At 44.8% G+C, this 23,498-nt stretch overlaps 1 protein-coding gene across 1 annotated transcript in view; it reads left to right on the top strand.

Annotated features, from left to right (window-relative positions):
- Nucleotides 1-23,498, top strand: part of galnt9 (polypeptide N-acetylgalactosaminyltransferase 9) — a 331,066-nt gene that overhangs the window by 282,939 nt on the left and 24,629 nt on the right. Inside the window, exons 8-9 of the mRNA XM_061985891.2 lie at nucleotides 5,787-5,924; nucleotides 14,781-14,876. Of these exons, the coding sequence (XP_061841875.1) occupies nucleotides 5,787-5,924; nucleotides 14,781-14,876 (234 nt within the window). The remainder of the gene's footprint in view (nucleotides 1-5,786; nucleotides 5,925-14,780; nucleotides 14,877-23,498) is intronic.

The following is a 23,498-nucleotide window of genomic DNA, read 5'->3' as shown; positions in this document are numbered from 1 at the left end:
TTCAAGAACTGGAAAACACTGGAGATCCTCCGTGACGTTCACACCAGTTTTCCCCTCGGATTAGGTTTAGAGTTGGGGTTAGGGTTAGGGTTAGGGTTAGGGTTAGGGTTAGGGTTAGGGAGTTAGGGTTAAGGTTAGGGTTAAGGTTAGGGTAAGGGGGTTAGGGTTAGAGGGTTAAGGTTAGGGTAAGGGGGTTAGGGTTAGAGGGTTAGGGTTAGGTTAGGGTTAGGGTTTTGATTAAAGGACTGTGGAAAACACTGGCGATCCCAGGTGACGTACACACCGGTTTCCCTCGCGGGTTAGGGTTAGGGTTAGGGTTAGGGTTAGGGTTATGGTTAGTGTTATGGTTTTGATTGAATAACTTTGTTAAACACTGGAGATCCCACGTGACGTACACACCGGTTTCCCCCACGGGTTAGGGTTAGGGTTAGGGTTAGGGTTGGGGTTGGGGTTAGGGTTAGGGTTTTGATTCAAGGACTGTGGAAAACACTGGAGATCCCACGTGACGTACACACCGGTTTCCCCTTCGGGTTAGGTTTAGAGTTGGGGTTAGGGTTTGGGTTGGGGTTAGGGTTAGGGTTTTGATTCAAGGACTGTGGAAAACACTGGAGATCCCACGTGACGTACACACCAGTTTCCCCCGCAGGTTAGGGTTAGGGTTATGGTTTTGATTCAAGAACTGGAAAACACTGGAGATCCTACGTGACGTTCACATTGGTTTCCCCCTCGGATTAGGTTTAGAGTTGGGGTTACGGTTAAGGTTAGGGTTAGGGTTAGGGTAAGGGGGTTAGGGTTAGGGTTGGGGTTGGGGTTAGGGTTAGGGTTAGGGTTAGGGTTAGGGTTAGGTTAGGGTTAAGGTTAAGGTTAAAGTTAAGGTTAAGGTTAAGGTTAAGGTTAAGGTTAAGGTTGGGGTTGGGGTTAAGGTTAAGGTTAGAGTTTTGATTCAAAAACTGTGGAAAACACTGGAAATCCCACGTAACGTACACACCGGTTTCCCCCTCGGGTTAAGTTTAGAGTTAGGGTTAGGGTTAGGGTTAGGGTTAGGGTTTTGATTCAAAAACTGTGGAAAACACTGGAAATCCCACGTGACGTACACACCAGTTTCCCCCGCAGGTTAGGGTTAGGGTTATGGTTTTGATTCAAGAACTGGAAAACACTGGAGATCCTACGTGACGTTCACATTGGTTTCCCCCTCGGATTAGGTTTAGAGTTGGGGTTACGGTTAAGGTTAGGGTTAGGGTTAGGGTAAGGGGGTTAGGGTTAGGGTTGGGGTTGGGGTTAGGGTTAGGGTTAGGGTTAGGTTAGGGTTAAGGTTAAGGTTAAGGTTAAGGTTAAGGTTAAGGTTAAGGTTAAGGTTAAGGTTAAGGTTAAGGTTAAGGTTAAGGTTAAGGTTAAGGTTAAGGTTAAGGTTGGGGTTGGGGTTAAGGTTAAGGTTAGAGTTTTGATTCAAAAACTGTGGAAAACACTGGAAATCCCACGTAACGTACACACCGGTTTCCCCCTCGGGTTAAGTTTAGAGTTAGGGTTAGGGTTAGGGTTTTGATTCAAAAACTGTGGAAAACACTGGAAATCCCACGTTACGTACACACCGGTTTCTTCCTCAGATTAGGTTTAGAGTTGGGGTTAGGTTTAGGGTTAGGGTTAGGGTTAGGGTTAGGGAGTTAGGGTTAAGGTTAGGGTAAGGGGGTTAGGGTTAGAGGGTTAGGGTTGGGGTTGGGGTTAGGGTTAGGTTAGGGTTAGGGTTAGGGTTTTGATTAAAGGACTGTGGAAAACACTGGCGATCCCACGTGACGTACACACCGGTTTCCCTCGCGGGTTAGGGTTAGGGTTAGGGTTAGGGTTAGGGTTAGGGTTATGGTTAGTGTTATGGTTTTGATTGAATAACTTTGTTAAACACTGGAGATCCCACGTGACGTACACACCGGTTTCCCCCACGGGTTAGGGTTAGGGTTAGGGTTAGGTTTAGGGTTAGGGTTAGGGAGTTAGGGTTAGGGTTAGGGTAAGTGGGTTAGAGGGTTAGGGTTAGGGTTGAGGTTAGGCTTGGGGTTGGGGTTGGGGTTAGGGTTAGGTTTAGAGTTGGGGTTAGGGTTAGGGTTAGGGAGTTAGGGTTAGGGTAAGTGGGTTAGAGGGTTAGGGTTAGGGTTGGGGTTGGGGTTGGGGTTAGGGTTAGGTTTAGAGTTGGGGTTAGGGTTAGGGTTAGGGTTAGGGTTAGAGTTAGGGTTTTGATTCAAAAACTGTGGAAAACACTGGAAATCCCACGTAACGTACACACCGGTTTCCCCCTCGGGTTAGGTTTAGAGCTGGGGTTAGGCTTAGGGTTAGGGTTAGGGTTTTGATTCAAGGACTGTGGAAAAAACTGGAGATCCCACGTGACGTACACACCGGTTTCCCTCGCGGGTTAGGGTTGAGGTTATGGTTTTGATTCAAGAACTGTGTAAAACACTGGAGATCCCATGTGACGTACACATCGGTTTCCACCTTGGATTAGGTTTAGAGTTGGGGCTAGGGTTAGGGTTAGGGTTAGGGAAAGGGGGTTTGGGTTAGAGGGTTAGGGTTAGGGTTAGGGTTGGGGTTGGGGTTGGGGTTAGGGTTAGGGTTTTGATTTAAGGACTGTGGAAAACACTGGAGATCCCACGTGACGTACACACCAGTTTCCCCCGCAGGTTAGGGTTAGGGTTATGGTTTTGATTCAAGAACTGGAAACACTGGAGATCCTACGTGACGTTCACATTGGTTTCCCCCTCGGATTAGGTTTAGAGTTGGGGTTACGGTTAAGGTTAGGGTTAGGGTTAGGGTAAGGGGGTTAGGGTTAGGGTTGGGGTTGGGGTTAGGGTTAGGGTTAGGGTTAGGTTAGGGTTAAGGTTAAGGTTAAGGTTAAGGTTGGGGTTGGGGTTGGGGTTAAGGTTAAGGTTAGAGTTTTGATTCAAAAACTGTGGAAAACACTGGAAATCCCACGTAACGTACACACCGGTTTCCCCCTCGGGTTAAGTTTAGAGTTAGGGTTAGGGTTAGGGTTAGGGTTAGGGTTTTGATTCAAAAACTGTGGAAAACACTGGAAATCCCACGTTACGTACACACCGGTTTCCTCCTCGGATTAGGTTTAGAGTTGGGGTTAGGGTTAGGGTTAGGGTTAGGGTTAGGGTTAGGGAGTTAGGGTTAAGGTTAGGGTAAGGGGGTTAGGGTTAGAGGGTTAGGGTTGGGGTTGGGGTTAGGGTTAGGGTTAGGTTAGGGTTAGGGTTAGGGTTTTGATTAAAGGACTGTGGAAAACACTGGCGATCCCACGTGACGTACACACCGGTTTCCCTCGCGGGTTAGGGTTAGGGTTAGGGTTATGGTTGGTGTTATGGTTTTGATTGAATAACTTTGTTAAACACTGGAGATCCCACGTGACGTACACACCGGTTTCCCCCACGGGTTAGGGTTAGGGTTAGGGTTAGGTTTAGGGTTAGAGTTAGGGTTAGGGTTAGGGTTAGGGTAAGTGGGTTAGAGGGTTAGGGTTAGGGTTGAGGTTAGGGTTGGGGTTGGGGTTGGGGTTAGGGTTAGGTTTAGAGTTGGGGTTAGGGTTAGGGTTAGGGTTAGGGTAAGTGGGTTAGAGGGTTAGGGTTAGGGTTGGGGTTGGGGTTGGGGTTAGGGTTAGGTTTAGAGTTGGGGTTAGGGTTAGGGTTAGGGTTAGGGTTAGAGTTACGGTTTTGATTCAAAAACTGTGGAAAACACTGGAAATCCCACGTAACGTACACACCGGTTCCCCCCTCGGGTTAGGTTTAGTGCTGGGGTTAGGCTTAGGGTTAGGGTTAGGGTTTTGATTCAAGGACTGTGGAAAAAACTGGAGATCCCACGTGACGTACACACCGGTTTCCCTCGCGGGTTAGGGTTGAGGTTATGGTTTTGATTCAAGAACTGTGTAAAACACTGGAGATCCCATGTGACGTACACACCGGTTTCCACCTCGGATTAGGTTTAGAGTTGGGGGTAGGGTTAGGGTTAGGGTTAGGGAAAGGGGGTTTGGGTTAGAGGGTTAGGGTTAGGGTTAGGGTTGGGGTTGGGGTTGGGGTTAGGGTTAGGGTTATGATTCAAGGACTGTGGAAAACACTGGAGATCCCACGTGACGTACACACCGGTTTCCCCTTCGGGTTAGGTTTAGAGTTGGGGTTAGGGTTTGGGTTGGGGTTAGGGTTAGGGTTTTGATTCAAGGACTGTGGAAAACACTGGAGACCCCACGTGACGTACACACCAGTTTCCCCCGCAGGTTACGGATAGGGTTATGGTTTTGATTCAAGAACTGGAAAACACTGGAGATCCTACGTGACGTTCACATTGGTTTCCCCCTCGGATTAGGTTTAGAGTTGGGGTTACAGTTAAGGTTAGGGTTAGGGTTAGGGTAAGGGGGTTAGGGTTAGGGTTGGGGTTGGGGTTAGGGTTAGGGTTAGGGTTAGTTTAGGGTTAAGGTTAAGGTTAAGGTTAAGGTTAAGGTTAAGGTTAAGGTTAAGGTTAAGGTTAAGGTTGGGGTTGGGGTTGGGGTTAAGGTTAAGGTTAGAGTTTTGATTCAAAAACTGTGGAAAACACTGGAAATCCCACGTAACGTACACACCGGTTTCCCCCTCGGGTTAAGTTTAGAGTTAGGGTTAGGGTTAGGGTTAGGGTTAGGGTTTTGATTCAAAAACTGTGGAAAACACTGGAAATCCCACGTTACGTACACACCGGTTTCCTCCTCGGGTTAGGTTTAGAGTTGGGGTTAGGGTTATGGTTAGGGTTAGGGTTAGGGTTAGGGAGTTAGGGTTAGGGTTAGGGTAAGTGGGTTAGAGGGTTAGGGTTAGGGTTAGGGTTGGGGTTGGGGTTGGGGTTAGGGTTAGGTTTGGGGTTAGGGTTAGGGTTAGAGTTAGGTTTAGAGTTGGGGTTAGGGTTAGGGTTAGGGTTAGGGTTAGAGTTAGGGTTTTGATTCAAAAACTGTGGAAAACACTGGAAATCCCACGTAATGTACACACCGGTTTCCCCCTCGGGTTAGGTTTAGAGTTGGGGTTAGGCTTAGGGTTAGGGTTAGGGTTTTGATTCAAGGACTGTGGAAAACACTGGAGATCCCACGTGACGTACACACCGGTTTCCCCCTCGGATTAGGTTTAGAGTTGGGGCTAGGGTTAGGGTTAGGGTTAGGGTTAGGGTTAGGGTAAGGGGGTTAGGGTTAGAGGGTTAGGGTTAGGGTTGGGGTTGGGGTTGGGGTTAGGGTTAGGGTTTTGATTCAAGGACTGTGGAAAACACTGGAGATCCCACGTGATGTTCACACCGGTTTCCCCTTCGGGTTAGGATTAGAGTTGGGGTTAGGGTTAGGGTTGGGGTTAGGGTTAGGGTTTTGATTCAATAACTGTGGAAAACACTTGAGATCCCACGTGACGTACACACCAGTTTCCCCCTCAGGTTAGGGTTAGGGTTAGGGTTTTGATTCAATAACTGTGGAAAACACTGGAGATCCCACATGACGTACACACTAGTTTCCCCCTCAAGTTAGGGTTAGGGTTAGGGTTAGGGTTAGGGTTAGGGTTAGGGTTTTGATTGAATAACTGTGTAAAACACTGGAGATCTCACGTGACGTACACACTGGTTTCCCCCTCGGGTTAGGTTTAGAGTTGGGGTTATGGTTAGGGTTTTGATTCAAGGACTGTGTAAACCACTGGAGATCCCACGTGACGTACACACCAGTTTCCCCCTCGGCTTATTTTGCATGTTATCACATATTCGCTTTTGAAAAGTCCCCTCTGGTTTGAACCTTAAAGTTTCACCACATCTGTTGACAGAACCCAGGTGTTGACTTTGGGGATGTGTCTGAGCGCTTGGCCTTGAGGAAAAGACTGCAGTGTCGGAATTTCCACTGGTACCTGGAACACGTCTACCCCGAGATGAGGATCTACAACAACACCATCACATATGGCGAGGTGAGGAAGAAACCTACTCAAGTAAGTTACACACATCAATCAATTGATCAAAGTTTATAGGGTTGTACTCTATACTGGGATTAGTTTAGTACTGTGATACTAATGAATCATATTCGGTACTATACCACCTCTAAAAAGTACCGGTCCACCACTAGATCACTAATCCTCGCCTCAATGGCGACAAATAAAGTAAGTTTCTTACAAGTATCATTATCACTGCAGGACGAGGAATAGCTAAACATGCTTCACTACACACCGTAGCTCACCTGCGTCAAAATGTAAACAAACGCCATTTACTGTTAATATCTGTTTACTTTCTCTTTTAACATGTTCTATCTACACTTCTGTTAAATTCTTCTCTTCTCTGATACTATACATTAGTTTTGGATGATACCACAAATTTGGGTATCAATCCGATACCAAGTAGTTACAGGATCATACATTGGTCATATTCAAAGTCCTCATGTGTCCAGGGACATATTTACTGACTTTATAAACATAATATACATTTAAAAAAACAAAACAAGAAAAATTATAGTAGTATCTACTAGATACGTTCCTGTACTTGGTATCATTACAGTGGATCTACACCTAACATCCACTGTAATGATACCAAGCACAGGGATGTCATAGTAGTAATCATAGTAGTATCTACTAGATACGTTCCTGTACTTGGTATCATTACAGTGGATCTACACCCAACATGTGTTGGGGTGGTATAGCTCGGTTGGTAGAGCGGCCTTGCCAGCAACTTCAGGGTTGCAGGTTTGATCCCGGCTTCCGCCATCCTAGTCACTGCCGTTGTGTCCTTGGGCAAGACACTTTACCCACCTGCTCCCAGTGCCACCCACACTGCTTTAAATGAAACTTAGATATTTGGTTTTCACAATGGCTTTGAGTCACTTGAGAAAAGCGCTATATAAATATAATTGGGTTTAGGGTTAGGGTTAGGGTTAGGGTTAGGGTAAGAGGTTTAGGGTTAAAGGGTTAGGGTTAGGGTTGGGGTTGGGGTTAGGGTTAGGGTTTTGATTCAAGGACTGTGGAAAACACTGGAGATCCTACGTGACGTTCACACCGGTTTCCCCCTCGGGTTAGGTTTAGAGTTGGGGTTAGGGTTAGGGTTAGGGTTTTGATTCAAGGACTGTGGAAAACACTGGAGATCCCACGTGACGTACACACCAGTTTCCCCCGCGGGTTAGGGTTAGGGTTATGGTTTTGATTCAAGTACTGGAAAACACTGGAGATCCTACGTGACGTTCACACCGGTTTCCCCCTCGGATTAGGGTTAGAGTTGGGGTTAGGGTTAGGGTTAGGGAGTTAGGGTTAGGGTTAGGGAGTTAGGGTTAGGGTTAAGGTAAGGGGGTTAGGGTTGGAGGGTTAGGGTTAGGGTTAGGGTTAGGGTAGGGTTAAGGTTAGGGTTAGGGTTAGGGTTAGGGTTGGGGTTGGGGTTAAGGTTATAGTTAAGGTTAAGTTTAAGGTTAAGGTTAGAGTTAAAGATTGAATCTATTTAAAAAAGTTATTTCATAAGAAGCCAAAAAGTGCAAAAACAATAATGTTCGTGTTGGAGGAGTTGTGAATGACTGCAGGGCCACAACATTAGGTACACCTGCAGACTGCAGGTGTACCTAATTCACAACTCCTCCAACACGAACATTATTGTTTTTGCACTTTTTGGCTTCTATTTAAATAACTTTTGTAACCTATTTTTATGGGCTTTCCTCTTTGTGATGTTAAGTTCCTGTTATGCGCTGTTATACAGTATATGCCTTGAGCTCTTATTTTGAAGGCGCTAAGAGCGGAAGTGGCGACACGTGGGAGTGGAGCGGAAGTTTTTGAAAGAAGGTAAATAAAGTGGTCCTCGTGTAAACTGGAGCCTCCGTGTTTCTTATTTTGTAGTTTCATACAGTATAGGCCACATTTATAAACCCTCGGTTACACTTTTTTAAATAGATTCAATCTTGCACGTGGAAAGTTGAAGTGAGGGCTTTAGTTGATATAACACTCTCGTCAGGGATTGCATTAATCCAGCACAATAGCGGCTCATGGATTTATTTTATAAGTAAAGGTAAGACCATAATAACGCTTTTTTTTATTAAATGTGCTTTTTTTGTGTGCAACAGTTTGTATGTGTAAAGTTAAAGTTAAGTTAAAGTAGCAATGATTGTCACACACACACTAGGTGTAATGAAATGTGTCCTCTGCATTTGACCCATCCCCTTGATCACCCCCTGGGAGGTGAGGGGAGCAGTGGGCAGCAGCGGCGCCGCGCCCGGGAATAATTTTTGGTGATTTAACCCCCAATTCCAAGCCTTGATGCTGAGTGCCAAGCAGGGAAGAATGCTGGTATGAGCTTTTAAACATAACCCGTTAACTGCTGCCAATCAAATGGTGAATAAGATACTCTTTAGGGTTCATATGTTTGTAAATCTGACTGTGATGAAGTCAGTGCCTCACCAGTCATCAACCTCACCGCACGTCACTGTATTCTAACACATGGAACATGACACAATATGTTACTGCATATGTCAGTAGACTAACACAAACCATCCCTTGATCAGTAACCGACATCCAAGCAAGGGAAAACTCCAAAGGTCCAAAATGGCAAAAAGAATAAAGCTTGTGGTGCGATTTGCCCGTCGTATGTGTTTAAACCTCTTGCGAGTCAGCTCCCTAAGATTAGCTTTAATGTCGGGAGCTCTGGCCCCCGTAATACACATTAGTGTGGCTGGTTTACTAATCTGGGGATGGAGCCACCTAACTAACTAACTAAGATGTGGTGGCCAGTAGACAGGAGTGTAGGATTATATAATGGGCTAAATCTGTAAGAGTTTGTAGGCATTAAAGCCCCTCATTAAATATGTCATTGCGAACACAATGGTAGTCCATTATTTGTATGCTATTTAGTGTACAGGTACTTTATCATGTTGATTTGGCACCCCTAGTGGGATTAGATTTAATTTGTTACAATTAATATTTGTCAAATCGTACTGGTTTTCCACTCCATCTGGTCAGGGTAGTTGGATGTTGGAATAAAGCAATTCTTATTGTGTGTATATCCGTGAGTATAGATGCAAATCAATATTAACTGTAAATCCAGTGTCATAATACATTATATTTAAACCAGGGGTCGGCAACCCGAAACGTTGAAAGAGCCATATTGGACTAAAAATACAAAAAACAAATATGTCTGGAGCCGCAATAAATGAAAAAGTCTTATATAAGTGTTATAATGAGGGCAACACATGATGTAAGTGTCTATATTAGCTATAATAGCCTACTATCAAAATGACTTTAAAAGTCTTATAATGAAGGCAACACATGACGTAAGTGTCTATATTAGCCTACTATCAAAAAGACTGTGTCGCAGGCTGAAGCAAACCTTAGTTGACAGAAATGTTGAAATTGTATATTTATTCTAGACATTTTTACAACATTAGAAACCATTAGTAAATCAGAGGCTATTCAGAAGGTGAGATAACTCCTGGAAATTACTGTTTTTATAATGGCCAAATGTATAGATGTTTGTCTCCAAGTTGAAGGAAACGGCAGACTGTCTTCTTCTAATCGATTTATTACAATCGTTGGCAAGCTAGGTAATGTTTGCTGTGGTCTGGAACAACATCTATCTGAAATTCAGCCAATATTACATACAGATAATGTAATATGCATGCAAAACTAAATTATATACAAAGAGGATACAAGTAAAGGATATTAAATGAGCTCAAATATAGCTACAAACGAGGCATAATGATGCAACATGTACATACAGCTAGCTTAAATAGCATAATAGCATTGATTAGTTAGCAGTCATGCACTGACCAAATATGCCTGATTAGCACTCCAACAAGTCAATAACATCAACAAAGCTCAATTTTGTGAATTCACGCACAGTATAAAACTTTTGGTGGACAGAATGAAACAAATAAGGAGTGGAAGATTTTACGTGTAAACAAACTGTTGTGTCACAGTCCACACTATGGTGAGTTCATGAACCGCCGCAATTAGTAGGACAAAAGGATGTTCACCAAATAGTGTCATCAGTGAAGCGTACACACAAACATATTAAACAGTGGTAGTTCTAACAGGTTTGTGTCATGTTTGTCCTCCAACAAAAACATACTAAAACAAAATAATTATTTGTCCCCCATCTTTTTTCATTTTCAATCCTTTTTAATTTTTGAATGCTCCAGGGAGCCCCGATTTAAACAGTCAATTCATCAATGCAGTGTCCCTTCATGGTTCTCGCCCGGAAAAGGGTGGAGTGCCATCTCCGGGTTGGGGAGGAGATCTTGCCCCAAGTGGAGGAGTTCAAGTACCTCGGAGTCTTGTTCACGAGTGAGGGAAGAGTGGATGGTGAGATCGACAGGCGGATCGGTGCGGCGTCTTCAGTAATGCGGACGCTGTATCGATCCGTTGTGGTGAAGAAGGAGCTGAGCCGGAAGGCAAAGCTCTCAATTTACCGGTCGATCTACGTTCCCATCCTCACCTATGGTCATGAGCTTTGGGTTATGACCGAAAGGACAAGATCACGGGTACAAGCGGCCGAAATGAGTTTCCTCCGCCGGGTGGCGGGGCTCTCCCTTAGAGATAGGGTGAGAAGCTCTGCCATCCGGGGGGAGCTCAAAGTAAAGCCGCTGCTCCTCCACATCGAGAGGAGCCAGATAAGGTGGTTCGGGCATCTGGTCAGGATGCCACCCGAACGCCTCCCTAGGGAGGTGTTTAGGGCACGTCCGACCGGTAGGAGGCCGCGGGGAAGACCCAGGACACGTTGGGAAGACTATGTCTCCCGGCTGGCCTGGGAACGCCTCGGGGTCCCACAGGAAGAGCTGGACGAAGTGGCTGGGGAGAGGGAAGTCTGGGCTTCCCTGCTTAGGCTGCTGCCCCCGCGACCCGACCTCGGATAAGCGGAAGAAGATGGATGGATGGACAGTGTCCCTTCATGTCCGCTGTCAACTGTTTCAGCGATCGGACTCCCGTAGCGCATGCATTTCATATTTGTCGACAACCGGACTAACAGTTGCCTTGGTGTTGTCACAAAGCTGCTGCAGTGGAATTGTGTCTCGTCATCTGTCAGCGCCGTGCCACGCCATGCCGGCCAAACCCAACGCGCCAGAACCACCCTGACTACCGCACATGATAGATATGTCACAACCTGGAAATGAAGCCATATGCATTCAGATCACACAGAACACAGAAGCTCAAGCGCGATGCACCATCTGGGAGCCTGGCAAATGGGCAGAGAGAGAGACTGGACACTGCATAATAATATCCCATCATGGCCTGAGGGACAATGAGTTAGTGTTTTAGAAACAACAAAAGAGGCACAATGGATTCCGCAGCAAGATATGCATAGAAAAATAAATATATGGTATTCATTGAAGGCACCTATAAGTCTTGAGTGGAGGGTGGAGTGCCATCTCCGGGTTGGGGAGGAGACCCTGCCCCAAGTACCTAGGAGTCTTGTTCACGAGTGACGGAAGAGTGGATGGTGAGATCGACAGGCGGATCGGTGTGGCGTCTTCAGTAATGCGGACGCTGTATCGATCCGTTGTGGTGAAGAAGGAGCTGAGCCGGACGGCAAAGCTCTCAATTTACCGGTTGATCTACGTTCCCATCCTCACCTATGACTGAAAGGACAAGATCACGGGTACAAGCGGCCGAAAGGAGTTCCCTCCGCCAGGCATACTTGCCAACCCTTCCGATTTTCCCGGGAGACTCCCGAATTTCAGTGCCTCTCCCGAGGCAACCATTCTACCGAATTTCTCCCGATTTCCACCCGGTCATGAGCTTTGGGTTATGACCGAAAGGACAAGATCACGGTTACAAGCAGCTGAAAGGAGTTCCCTCTGCCGGGCATACTTGCCAACCCTCCTGATTTTCCCGGGAGACTCCCGAATTTCAGTGCCTCTCCCGAGGCAACCATTCTACCGAATTTCTCCCGATTTCCACCCGGACATCAACATTGGGGGCGTTCCTTAAAGGCACTGCCTTTAGCGTCCTCTCTCACCTGAAAAGGAGACTATTATCAATCAATCAATCAATGTTTATTTATACAGCCCTAAATCACAAGTGTCTCAAAGGGCTGCACAAGCCACAACGACATCCTCGGTACAAAGCCCACATAAGGGCAAGGAAAAACTCACCCCAGTGGGACGTCGATGTGAATGACTATGAGAAACTTTGGAGAGGACCGCATATGTGGGTAACCCCCCCCCCCCCCCCCCCCCTCTAGGGGAGACCGAAAGCAATGGATGTCGAGTTGGTCTGACATAATATTGTGAGAGTCCAGTCCATAGTGGATGCAACATAATAGTAAGAGTCCAGTCCATAGTGGGGCCAGCAGGACACCATCCCGAGCGGAGACGGGTCAGCAGCGCAGAGATGTTCCCAGTCGATGCACAGGCGAGCGGTCCACCCCGGGTCACGACTCTGGACAGCCAGCACTTCATCCATGGCCACCGGACCTGTGCCCCCCCCCCCCCCCCACCCCACCCTCCACAAGGAATAGGGGAGCAGAGGAGAAAAGAAAAGAAACGGCAGATCAACTGGTCTAACAGGGGGGCTATTTAAAGGCTAGAGTATACAAATGAGTTTTAAGATGGGACTTAAATGCTTCTACTGCATTATATATGTCTCCGTTTTCCATAGGTGTATCTGTAACCCATAAAGTAGGCAGGCACGGAGCTATTTCTCAGCGTGTGTTTATTCCAGCCGGCACGATAATAAACTGACACACAACATCCGGATTCGCATCATGCATTGCTTCAAAACTACGGCAAGTAGTAATGTCCAAAAACATAACAAGAGACACAGCATAAGAACGAAGAAGAGACATGGCGACGACCAGTAAGAAGAAGTACGCTTGCAAGTTCCAAAATGATTGGAAAAAAAGTAATTTCAGTTCATCCAGGACAGCTCGAAGGGGAAGGGGTATGCTGCCTGCACATTTTGTAGATCAGACTTCTCCATTGAACACGGTGGCCGAACGGATATGCTCATTCATGAAAGGATTATTTATATATATATAGATATATACGTATATATATATATAAGAAATACTTGAAAATATATACAAATTTACAGACTCATATAAAATATTACTTTCCTTTTAAAAACCTGTTTACTTTCAATGCCGGTGAGAATTTGAGGCAGGTTATTCCAGAGTGATACAGATTTATAAATAAAAGATTTCCGCAAAGCATTCTTTCTGAGACGAGGGAGTACAACATGACCCTCACTCGACGCCCTGGTATTATGATTATGCATAGTGCTACTGTAAACTGTTCGGGCCATGAGAGAAGCATTTACTACCGGTTATTGATTTGAACAACATTAGAGTATTAGCTTTCCGGTAAGGTCTATTCAGGTGTACTGGAGAGGAGGCTATGCCGGATAGTCGAACCTCGGATTCAGGAGGAACAGTGTGGTTTTCGTCCTGGTTGTGGAACTGTGGACCAGCTCTATACTCTCGGCAGGGTCCTTGAGGGTGCATGGGAGTTTGCCCAACCAGTCTACATGTGTTTTGTGGACTTGGAGAAGGCATTCGACCGTGTCCCTCAGGACGTCCTGTGGGGAGTGCTCAGAGAGTATGGGGTATCGGACTGTCTGATTTTGGCGGTCCGCTCCCTGTATGATCAGTGCCAGAGCTTGGTCCGTTTTGCCGGCAGTAAGTCGGACACATTTCCAGTGAGGGTTGGACTCCGCCAAGGCTGCCCTTTGTCACCGATTCTGTTCATAACTTTTATGGACAGAATTTCTAGGCGCAGTCAAGGCGTTGAGGGGATCCGGTTTGGTGGCTGCAGGATTAGGTCTCTGCTTTTTGCAGATGATGTGGTCCTGATGGCTTCATCTGGCCTGGATCTTCAGCTCTGGCTGGATCGGTTCGCAGCCGAGTGTGAAGCGACTGGGATGAGAATCAGCACCTCCAAGTCCGAGTCCATGGTTCTCGCCCGGAAAAGGGTGGAGTGCCATCTCCGGGTTGGGGAGGAGACCCTGCCCCAAGTGGAGGAGTTCAAGTACCTCGGAGTCTTGTTCACGAGTGAGGGAAGAGTGGATCGTGAGATTGACAGGCGGATCGGTGCGGCATCATCAGTAATGCGGACGCTGTATCGATCCGTTGTGGTGAAGAAGGAGCTGAGCCGAAAGGCAAGGCTCTCAATTTACTGGCCGATCTACGTTCCCATCCTCACCTATGGTCATGAGCTTTGAGTTATGACCGAAAGGACAAGATCACGGGTACAAGCGGCCGAAATGAGTTTCCTCCGCCGGGTGGCGGGGCTCTCCCTTAGAGATAGGGTGAGAAGCTCTGTCATCCGGGAGGAGCTCAAAGTAAAGCCGCTGCTCCTCCACATGGAGAGGAGCCAGATGAGGTGGTTCGGGCATCTGGTCAGGATGTCACCCGAACGCCTCACAAGGGAGGTGTTTAGGGCACGTCTGACCGGTAGCAGGCCACGGGGAAGACCCAGGACACGTTGGGAAGACTATGTGTCCCGGGTGGCCTGGGAACGCCTTGGGATGCCCCGGGAGGAGCTGGACCAAGTGGCTGGGGAGAGGAAAGTCTGGGCTTCCCTGCTCAGGCTTCTGCACCTGCGATCTGACCTTGGATAGGCGGAAGAAAATGGATGGATAACTGAAGGCAATTCATTTGTTTCATTTTTCAGCTGTATGACTGATGTAAACCAACCAAGTAAACAAGATTTGAATACGTAGCACACACCTTGACAGCAGCTTTAACTGGTATTTAAACCGCAATTCATTTATATCAGACAAACAAAATTAATTATTTCAAAGTTTGGAATTAGGCAGCGATTAAATCGTTCAAATGAATATACCCATATGTGTTATGTTGTCTTTCAGGTGAGGAACAACAAAGCCAGTGGCTATTGTCTGGACCAAGGCTCTGAGGATGACGACAAAGCTATCCTCTATCCATGCCACGGCATGTCCTCCCAGGTCAGTCAGTCAATCAAAGTTGATTTATGTAGCCCTTAATCACGAGTGTCTCAAAGGGCTGCACAAGCCACAACGACATCCTCGGCTCAGATACCCACATCAGGGCAAGAAGAAATTTGACCCACTGGGATGGCAATGAGGAACCTTGGAGGGGTCAGGCTCACAATTGAGGGCACACTCACACTAGACCAGGGCTATTCAACTGGTGGCCCTGGGGGTCAAATCAGGCTGGGGAATGACACCACACAAGCCCCCAGAATCGGTTAAAAATTTGGAAGATGAACATTATTTTGCAGATAAATTCCTAAAAAAACACTAGAGTACCCCTGTTATATTGATGGACTTAGACCAAGGCAAACACATTGGCAGATAGAACACTGGGATCTAAATTTGTGATTTACATGACTTAGGCGTTCCTCAGAGCACCCTTTTAAGTCCTCTCTTTTTTGTCAATTACACATTTTTTTTATTCATAATGTCATTTATGTAACTAGTAGAGATGCGCGGTTTGCGGGCACAACCGCGGAGTCCGCGGATTATCCGCGGATCGGGCGGATGAAATAAAAAAAAATTTAGATTTTATCCGCGGGTCGGGTCGGGCGGTTGAAATAAAAAAAAATTAGATTTTAAATAGATTCAGGCGGGTGGCAGTTAAACCAATTGGGAAATATATCTACATAGTTAAATGTTGTTACCCACATACGAAAAACGAGCAGGCACCTGCAGCATATGCCACAACAGAAGAAAAAAAAAAAAAGAGATGGTCACTTTTACGGAGCGGAGAAGGGACGCCTCGCCGGGGTCCGGGACCGAGGCCCCTTCCCCCGAGAGGGCCCCACCGGGAGCCGTAGCTGAGGCGATCCGCGAGAAGGGCCCGACGCACGTCCAGGGTCACCACCGCGCCCACCGCACCGACACCCCGCCTCGTCCGCCTTCGCCGCGGCCGGCGTCACGCGCAGCAAGTAAGCAGCTTACCTGCCCGCCACCCCCGTGGCCAGGGGCTCGTAACAGGGGTCACTCCGCGCGCTCCGCCCGTGCAGCTTACCTGCCAGCCACCCCTGTTGCCGGGGGCGCGTAACAGGGGTCACTCCGCGCGCAGTGCGCTCACGAAAGGGGTGGGGCTCACCCTGGTTGATATAGACAGCAGGACGGTGGCCATGGAAGTCGGAACCCGCTAAGGAGTGTGTAACAACCCACCTGCCGAATCAACTAGCCCTGAAAATGGATGGCGCTGGAGCGTCGGGCCCATACCCGGCCGTCGCCGGCAGCGAGACGCGCTTGGAGGTGCGCTCAGCGCGGCTCCCAAATGATTGCGCACTGGTGTGCGTCTGGGTCGTGACAGCGTGGCACGCGAATGTCTGTGCTGCATTGGATCCGTCTCCTTTCTTCAACAGGCAAAAGCTTTATAACCTCACTAATGCCTTGCATCGTCTATATTAGATATATAACAACGGGCGGGTGCGGGCGGGTGCGGTTCTGATCAAATGTTAGAGCGGGTGGATGGCGGATGGTTGACGACTTTCTGATGCGGTTGCGGATGAAATAATTGCCTATCCGCGCATCTCTAGTAACTAGAGTGTTGCTGTTGCTTGTTTACTACAGAATCAGTCAGTAAAATTATTTATATTTTACTAAAATTTAGTGCAATGTCCCTTCCCCATTACAGAGAACTGGCAACTGTTTAAGATTCTTGTATTGTATTTTCCGGACCATAGGGCGCACCGGATTATAAGGCGCACTGCCGATGAATGGTCTATTTTGTAAAAGACTTCCTTGTGGTCTACATAACATGTAATGGTGGTTCTTTGCTCAAAATGTTGCACGGATGATGTTTTACACATCATCTTCAAGCCGCTTTCTGAAAAAGTCGCTTCCGGATGCGCCGTTTTGTGGGCGGTCTTATTTACGTGACTCCACTTCGACAGCGTCTTCTCCCCGTCATCCTTGTTGTAGCGGTGTAGCGTGCAAGGACGGGAGTGGAAGAAGTGTCAAAAGATGGCGCTAACTGTTTTAATGACATTCAGACTTTACTTCAATCAATAACGGAGCGGCATCTCCTCATCCGGAAACAACACCGGAAATGTGTCCCGTGAAAAACCGTCCGACCGGAACTCTCTAATAACTAAAGTTCCTTGGGTGAATAATGTAAACTCACTACACCGGTATGTTTTAGCGCTTTCATGGCGAGTTTACTGACAGATATAAGTAAGAACTTTACACTACTTTATATTAGAAATGGCAAAAGAAGATAGAGGAAAAGGAGAAGCTTATCGACTACGGCGTCGGCATGGACTCGTGCAATTTTTCAGGACTTATGCAGATCCCAAATGCAGATCAGCAGGTACCAGAAGGTAAGAAAAGTTGCTTTTGCTTAATATTGCCAAACAAAACGCCAGATAATATGTCTTACTTTATACACACACCATAATAATACTACTATGTTTAATGCGCCGACAATCCTTCAAGTGGTGCGGCTTCATAGCTTACCAAAGTTGTATTAAAACATTTTGATAGATTTTTGAGCGCTGTGTGTAATGTTCTATATTTTCAATGGAACATATAAAATGTTGGTGTTGTTTACTTGAGACATATTGCAATCATATTGCAGTCTACACGTATCTCTTTTGTTTGACTGCCATCTACTGGTCACACTTATCATTACACCGTGTACCAAATAAAATAGCTTCGAGGTGAGTAAATGTTAGAATAATCATGTATATATAATACCACACAACTTTAGTATGCTTAAAGTCCGTTGCTATAGTTATTAGCTGTTGTGCTCAAGCTGCATTTTTTCTATCTGTGCAAGGACAACACTTCTTGTCCGAGGGTCGGCCTCAGCCGCAGATGTTATCTTTGTTTTAGCCCGCTAACAGCCAAGGACTTCAAGGACCTCAACGACGATAAGATGACAGCACGGAGACGAAGCAGAGACAAGGCCCCAGCACATTCCGTCACGTATTGTGCGTACTGGACCTGCTTTGCATGATAGATGTGACCACTCCTTTTAGAGGCGGCCTCGGTGATGTTAACCGTGGAACTCCTGAATAAATAGAGGGACGCGGGAGCTGTATTTTAGCGCGTAGGGCGAGACTGTGACTAAGTGTGCAGCTCCATGCGTTCTCCTCAAGAGCTAAATTGAACTCTGTCTCTGCATGGTTCCTTGCTTCTTGTCTGATTAATAGATGTCATCAGTGTTTGAACCTGACAGTAAGCTCAACCAAATGTATTCCTTACATTAGGCGCACTGTCCTGTTTTGCAAGTCCAAATGTCCATAACTTATTTGACAAGTTTACATAAATATTGCTGTCTATGGCCTGTTTTCATTCAGTAAGCACATTATTTCCAGCTAAGCAGCTATAAATTGGACCACCCCAAATGGCACTCAGCATTGAGTATTTGAATAGTGCTGAATGAGTTTTAAAATGGCGAGTGTTTACGGTGCTTTTGTCCGGTGCTGCAGACTTGGATTGATTCTTACCCACATTCACACGCTGATAATGGAAGCTACTATTCAGGAAAGCAAAACCCATTACGAGCGCCTACAGGCATGAAGATTGTCAGATGAGACAATTAAAGAGGCATGACTGAAGGAAGCTTGTGTCAGTCAAGCAAGATTGGACCCATGCTTCTGCAAACCTCATCACTGCAACGCTCCATAGACATGTTGCCTTCCAAAGGGAATATATTTCTCTGATTAACTTACAAAACAATGCCAATCATTTCTCTAAAATGTATTCGATAAACTAAGCAAGAATACACATTGATTCAAGATGATTATTGTACTACACTGCAAAAAGTCAGTGTTCAAAAACAAGAAAAAAAATTAAAGCTGCAAGCAGCATTGGTCGGGCCCGCGTAATTGGCAGGTGCTAGTCCTAACCGTCCCAATACTTTTGTCCAGTGATAGTCATAAGTGTCCCAATACTTTTGTCTACTTTTAGTCTGAAGTGTCCCAAGACTTTTGTCTAGTGTACCTACCTTGTCTGCATTGTGTGGGCACGTTGGTGCTTCCTGCTTTTAAGCAGCCATGTAGTTTTGTCATTTTTTTCTTCCGAGGAGCAGTTTTTTTTCCGTTTTATTAAAAAATTGCAGTAGAGCGCAATTTTGAGATTTGGGGTTAGGTTTTTTTTTTAGATCGCAATGTTAGCCAGTCCTGATGTGTGCGTTCGGTTTGGTGAGTTTTGAAGCATGTTAAGGGGGTCAAATTACAGCTCAAAGAGGCAAAAGTGACTGTTTTTAGTACTTTTTTGTCTTGAAGGGGGAATTGCCAACTTCCTTTTTGATTTTTGCCCGAAAACATACTATTATGAAATCTAGGTCTAAGTCACATCTACATAAAGGTTTTTGTTTCATGTCTCTCCGACCTTCCTAGTGGGAGTTACAGGCAGTCTAGTTCTTTTTTTTTGTAGGGGGCGCTAGAGCGCAATTTTGAGTTTTGAGGTTTGGTTTTTTTATAAAAAGATTTGCCCTATATTACTGATGTGTGTGTAAAATTTGGTGAATTTTGAAGTATGTTAAGGGGGTCAAATTACAGCGCAAAGTTGCGGAAGAATAATAATAATAATAATAATAATAAAACCTTAGAAATTCAATAGGTCCTTATGTCCCATTGCAAAAGGACTCCCTTCGGGAGTCCTTTTGCAATGGGCCATGCGGGCCCTAAAAATACAAAAATGAGGGGTATTTTATTTGAACTAAGCAAAATTATCTGCCAATAGAACAAGAAAATTTGGCTTGTCAAGACTTTCCAAAACAAGTCAAATTAGCTAACCTCAATGAACCAAAAAATACATACTTGCCAACCCTCCCGGATTTTCCGGGAGACTCACGAAATTCAGCGCCTCTCCCGAAAACCTCCCGGGACAAATTTTCTCCCGAAAATCTCCCGGAATTCAAGATTCCCACAATACAAACAGCGTACCTGCCCAATCACGTTATAACTGTAGAATGATAGAGGGCGAGTTCTTGGTTTCTTATGTGGGTTTATTGTTAGGCAGTTTCATTAACGTACTACCAGTGCGGCAACAACACAACACAACAACAGCAGTCACGCCTACCGAAAAGCAGTTTGTTCTGCCGTAAACAGCAATGTTGTGACACTCTTAAACAGGACAATGCTGCCATCTAGTGCATTTTGATGAAAGCTCTTTTGTGCATGCCAGACAGCAATGCATCGTCAGAGAGGGTGTTCAGCATGGTTAGAAAAATAATGACAGAGAATAGAACAAGGATGGACAATTCAACTCTTAACTCAACAATGAGTAGATGAGCGTTATGTGTGTGTATATGTGTAAATAAATGAACACTGAAATTCAAGTATTTATTATATATATATATATATATATAAAATAAATATATATTTATAGCTAGAATTCACTGAAAGTCAAGTATTTCTTGTATATATATATATATATAGTTAGTGAATTCTAGCTGTAAATATACTCCTCCCCTCTTAACCAACCACGCCCCAAAATGATGTCATGTTATCCATGGAAAAAAGCATTTTTAGACAATATGATTTGCCTGAGCGGCTAGGAGACCCCGAGAGTAACAAGCACTTGCCTTGTTGCCTTTCCATTAAGAACAATAAACTAGTTTTAGTGTAAAGTTGCTGGTTTCAAGAAATGTAATATCATTATGTCAAGATAATGGCACTAGCATTTACTTCATTTAAGAATATTTTTCAACATATTGAGAAAAAAGGGTCTCATATTTTTTTTTCTACCTAGAAAAGTGCACTTGTTATTAGTGAGAATATACTTATTTTAAGGTATTTTTGGGTTCATTGAGGTCAGCTAATTTGACTTATTTTGGAAAGTCCTGACAAGCCAAATCGTCTTGTTCTATTGGCAGATCATTTTGCTTAGTTCAAGTAAAATACCCCTCATTTTTGTATTTATTTTCCTTGTTTTTGAACACTGACTTTTTGCAGTGTACCACTAAGACATATTTTTCTTTGGACCGCCCACAGACTTATTTTGTTCAGCATTTTTTTTCCCAGATCCACGCAATAGTCCGTGTTCAATTTCTCAAATCTACAATCTTCTAATCTGTGCCATGAACATATTCTTGACGTCTTGGTGGATGGAGTTAGGTACCAGAAACATGCAATTGGGTAGTACCAGGATGATGTAGAACCAACACAACATTAGCAGAGGTGGGACCAAGTCATTGTTTTGCAAGTCACAAGTAAGTCTCAAGTCTTTGCCCTCAAGTCCGACTCAAGTCCCGAGTCAAGACAGGCAAGCCCCGAGTCAAGTCCAAAGTCAAGACTGGAAAGTCTCAAGTCAAGTCCTAAGTCCTGCATTTTGAGTTTCGAGTCCTTTCAAGTCCTTTTAACCACAGACTAATATATTAACACAGATTGTGTATGCTTTTCAAACGCTGTATTTATTTATTAAAACAAGTGCATTTTAAATTGCAGGAAAGAAAATTGTGCTGACATTGCACTTTATAATAGCACTATTAACCAGTCATTTTAAACATTAACTCATTCCTTTACAGAACAAACACATTGAAAAATAAAGTGCAAATGTACTTATTTGTACAAAAGTGTTAACATTGAAAAAACATGACATATACGTGAACATAACAAAAAAGTTGTACTTTTTATATGTCAGGGCCCTATGCTGCATTGCATCTGCAAAAGACCAAATTAGCCAAGAGTCTGTCAGTCATTTGTGCACGATGGGGGCGTAGTATGATGCCACCATGGCTGAAAACTCGCTCCACTGGAGCACTGGAGGCAGGCACTGCCAAGACTCTCATGGCCACTCGGAACAGTGAAGGAAGAGTCTTCATGTTCAATGCCCAGAACAAAAGGGGGGAGAGAGTTGTTTTGGGTTGGTGCACTACTTGTAAGTGTATCTTGTGTTTTTTATGTTGATTTAATTAAAAAAAGAAAAAAAAAAATATTTCTTGTGCGACCCGATACCAATCGATCCACGGACCAGTACCGGGCCGCGGCCCGGTGGTTGGGCACCACTGAGGTAAACAACCAACAGTATGTCAGAAAGCTAGCTAAAACGGTACACATATTCATAATATAGTATACATTTTAACTGACCTTTATTTGACTATTTTTGTCTTTTTTTAGGTGGCTAAAATACGCGGTGCTGCTGACCGCCGTCTAACGTTATGTGTGATATATTGACTAACGTAACCCTGCTTAAAAAAATCATTGAACAAAAAGTATGAATAAGGTAGTGAACTGCAACAGATTCCCGTGTTTGCAATAACGTTATAACGTTAGCAGTGAGTTTACAGCCTCACTGATTTAACTACACAGCAAATAAAAGTCACGTTACTTAGCCAATAAACGTTATCTTACATTCAAAACTTACCGTTCTTTGTGCAACTTCAAATGCCGGACGAAGTTGGAAGTTGTTGCCTCTCCATCAGTAATTTTCGAACCGCATGTGTTGCATACTGCAAACCGTTTTGTGTTGACCACCTCGTAATTTTTATACCCAAACAAAATTATTTTAGGTATCATTTTTTGTTCACTGGCGTGTGGTTTGGACATGTCTTCTTCGTTGGTTGTCCTGCAATTTGATTGGATGAATGCTGTGTGATGAAAACAAAGTAGATCTAATTTGATTGGCTGTTGTACTGAGAGCACACCAGCTGACACACGCAACGCTGATAGACAAGTACACAATGAAAAATACGGAGCGCTCCCGAATAACTTTTTCATCTTTGGGTTTTGGGGAAAGTAGCAAGTCATGTCAAGTCATGTCAATTCAAAAGGCTCAAGTCCAAGTGAAGTCACAAGTCATTGATGTTAAAGTCTAAGTCGAGTTGCAAGTCTTTTTACATTTTGTCAAGTCGAGTCTAAAGTCATCAAATTCATGACTCGAGTCTGACTCGAGTCCAAGTCATGTGACTCGAGTCCACACCTCTGAACATTAGTGTTGTACAAACTGTACTTTTAATGAGCTAATTAAAAAAACAGACTCGGTTGACCTTCAGAAAAAAACAGTTTCAACCCTTTCATGATCCCAGAAAGGCGATGGGGCTTTTCATATTGTTGCAGGGGCACAGGTTAATTGTCTTACATTCATTATTTTATTATTCCAATTTCAACGCATTAGGGTATGAAAGACTTTCAGGCTGGGTTGTAAAGCAGCATTAATGTGCATTGAATGATATTTATGAACCGAGTTGTAATTTACATAATATATTTAATGTGTTTATGAGTCAAAATCCTGTCACTAGCAACTTAACATTCCATAAGGATATCAGAAATAAGCAAACCATCTGTTGTAAAGACTTTGACTTTACTACCAACCAACTGCTGACTCTGCTCAGGACCTCTGCATCAACGATAAGTTTGAGTTTGATTGATTGATTGAAACTTGTATTAGTAGATTGCACAGTACAGTTCATAGGTTTAGAGTTAGGGTTAGGGTTAAGATTAGGAGTTAGGAGTTAGGGTTAGGGTAAGGGTTAGGGTGTGAGTTGATAGAAACAGCCTATGCATGGTGCAGTGGTTCTCAAATGGTCTATCTTCAGAAAGAAAAATGTTTTTCCCTATCATCAAGTAGTGAGCCAAATTTGTAAAACATCCAAGATCACCTACTCAGTGGCCTAGTGGTTAGAGCGTCCGCCTCTAGATC

The sequence above is a fragment of the Nerophis lumbriciformis genome, linkage group LG12, assembly GCF_033978685.3.
Source record: "Nerophis lumbriciformis linkage group LG12, RoL_Nlum_v2.1, whole genome shotgun sequence".
Classification (NCBI taxonomy): domain Eukaryota; kingdom Metazoa; phylum Chordata; class Actinopteri; order Syngnathiformes; family Syngnathidae; genus Nerophis; species Nerophis lumbriciformis.
The sequence above is the reverse complement of the archived record's forward strand: the minus strand, read 5'-3'. Positions and strand labels throughout refer to the sequence as shown.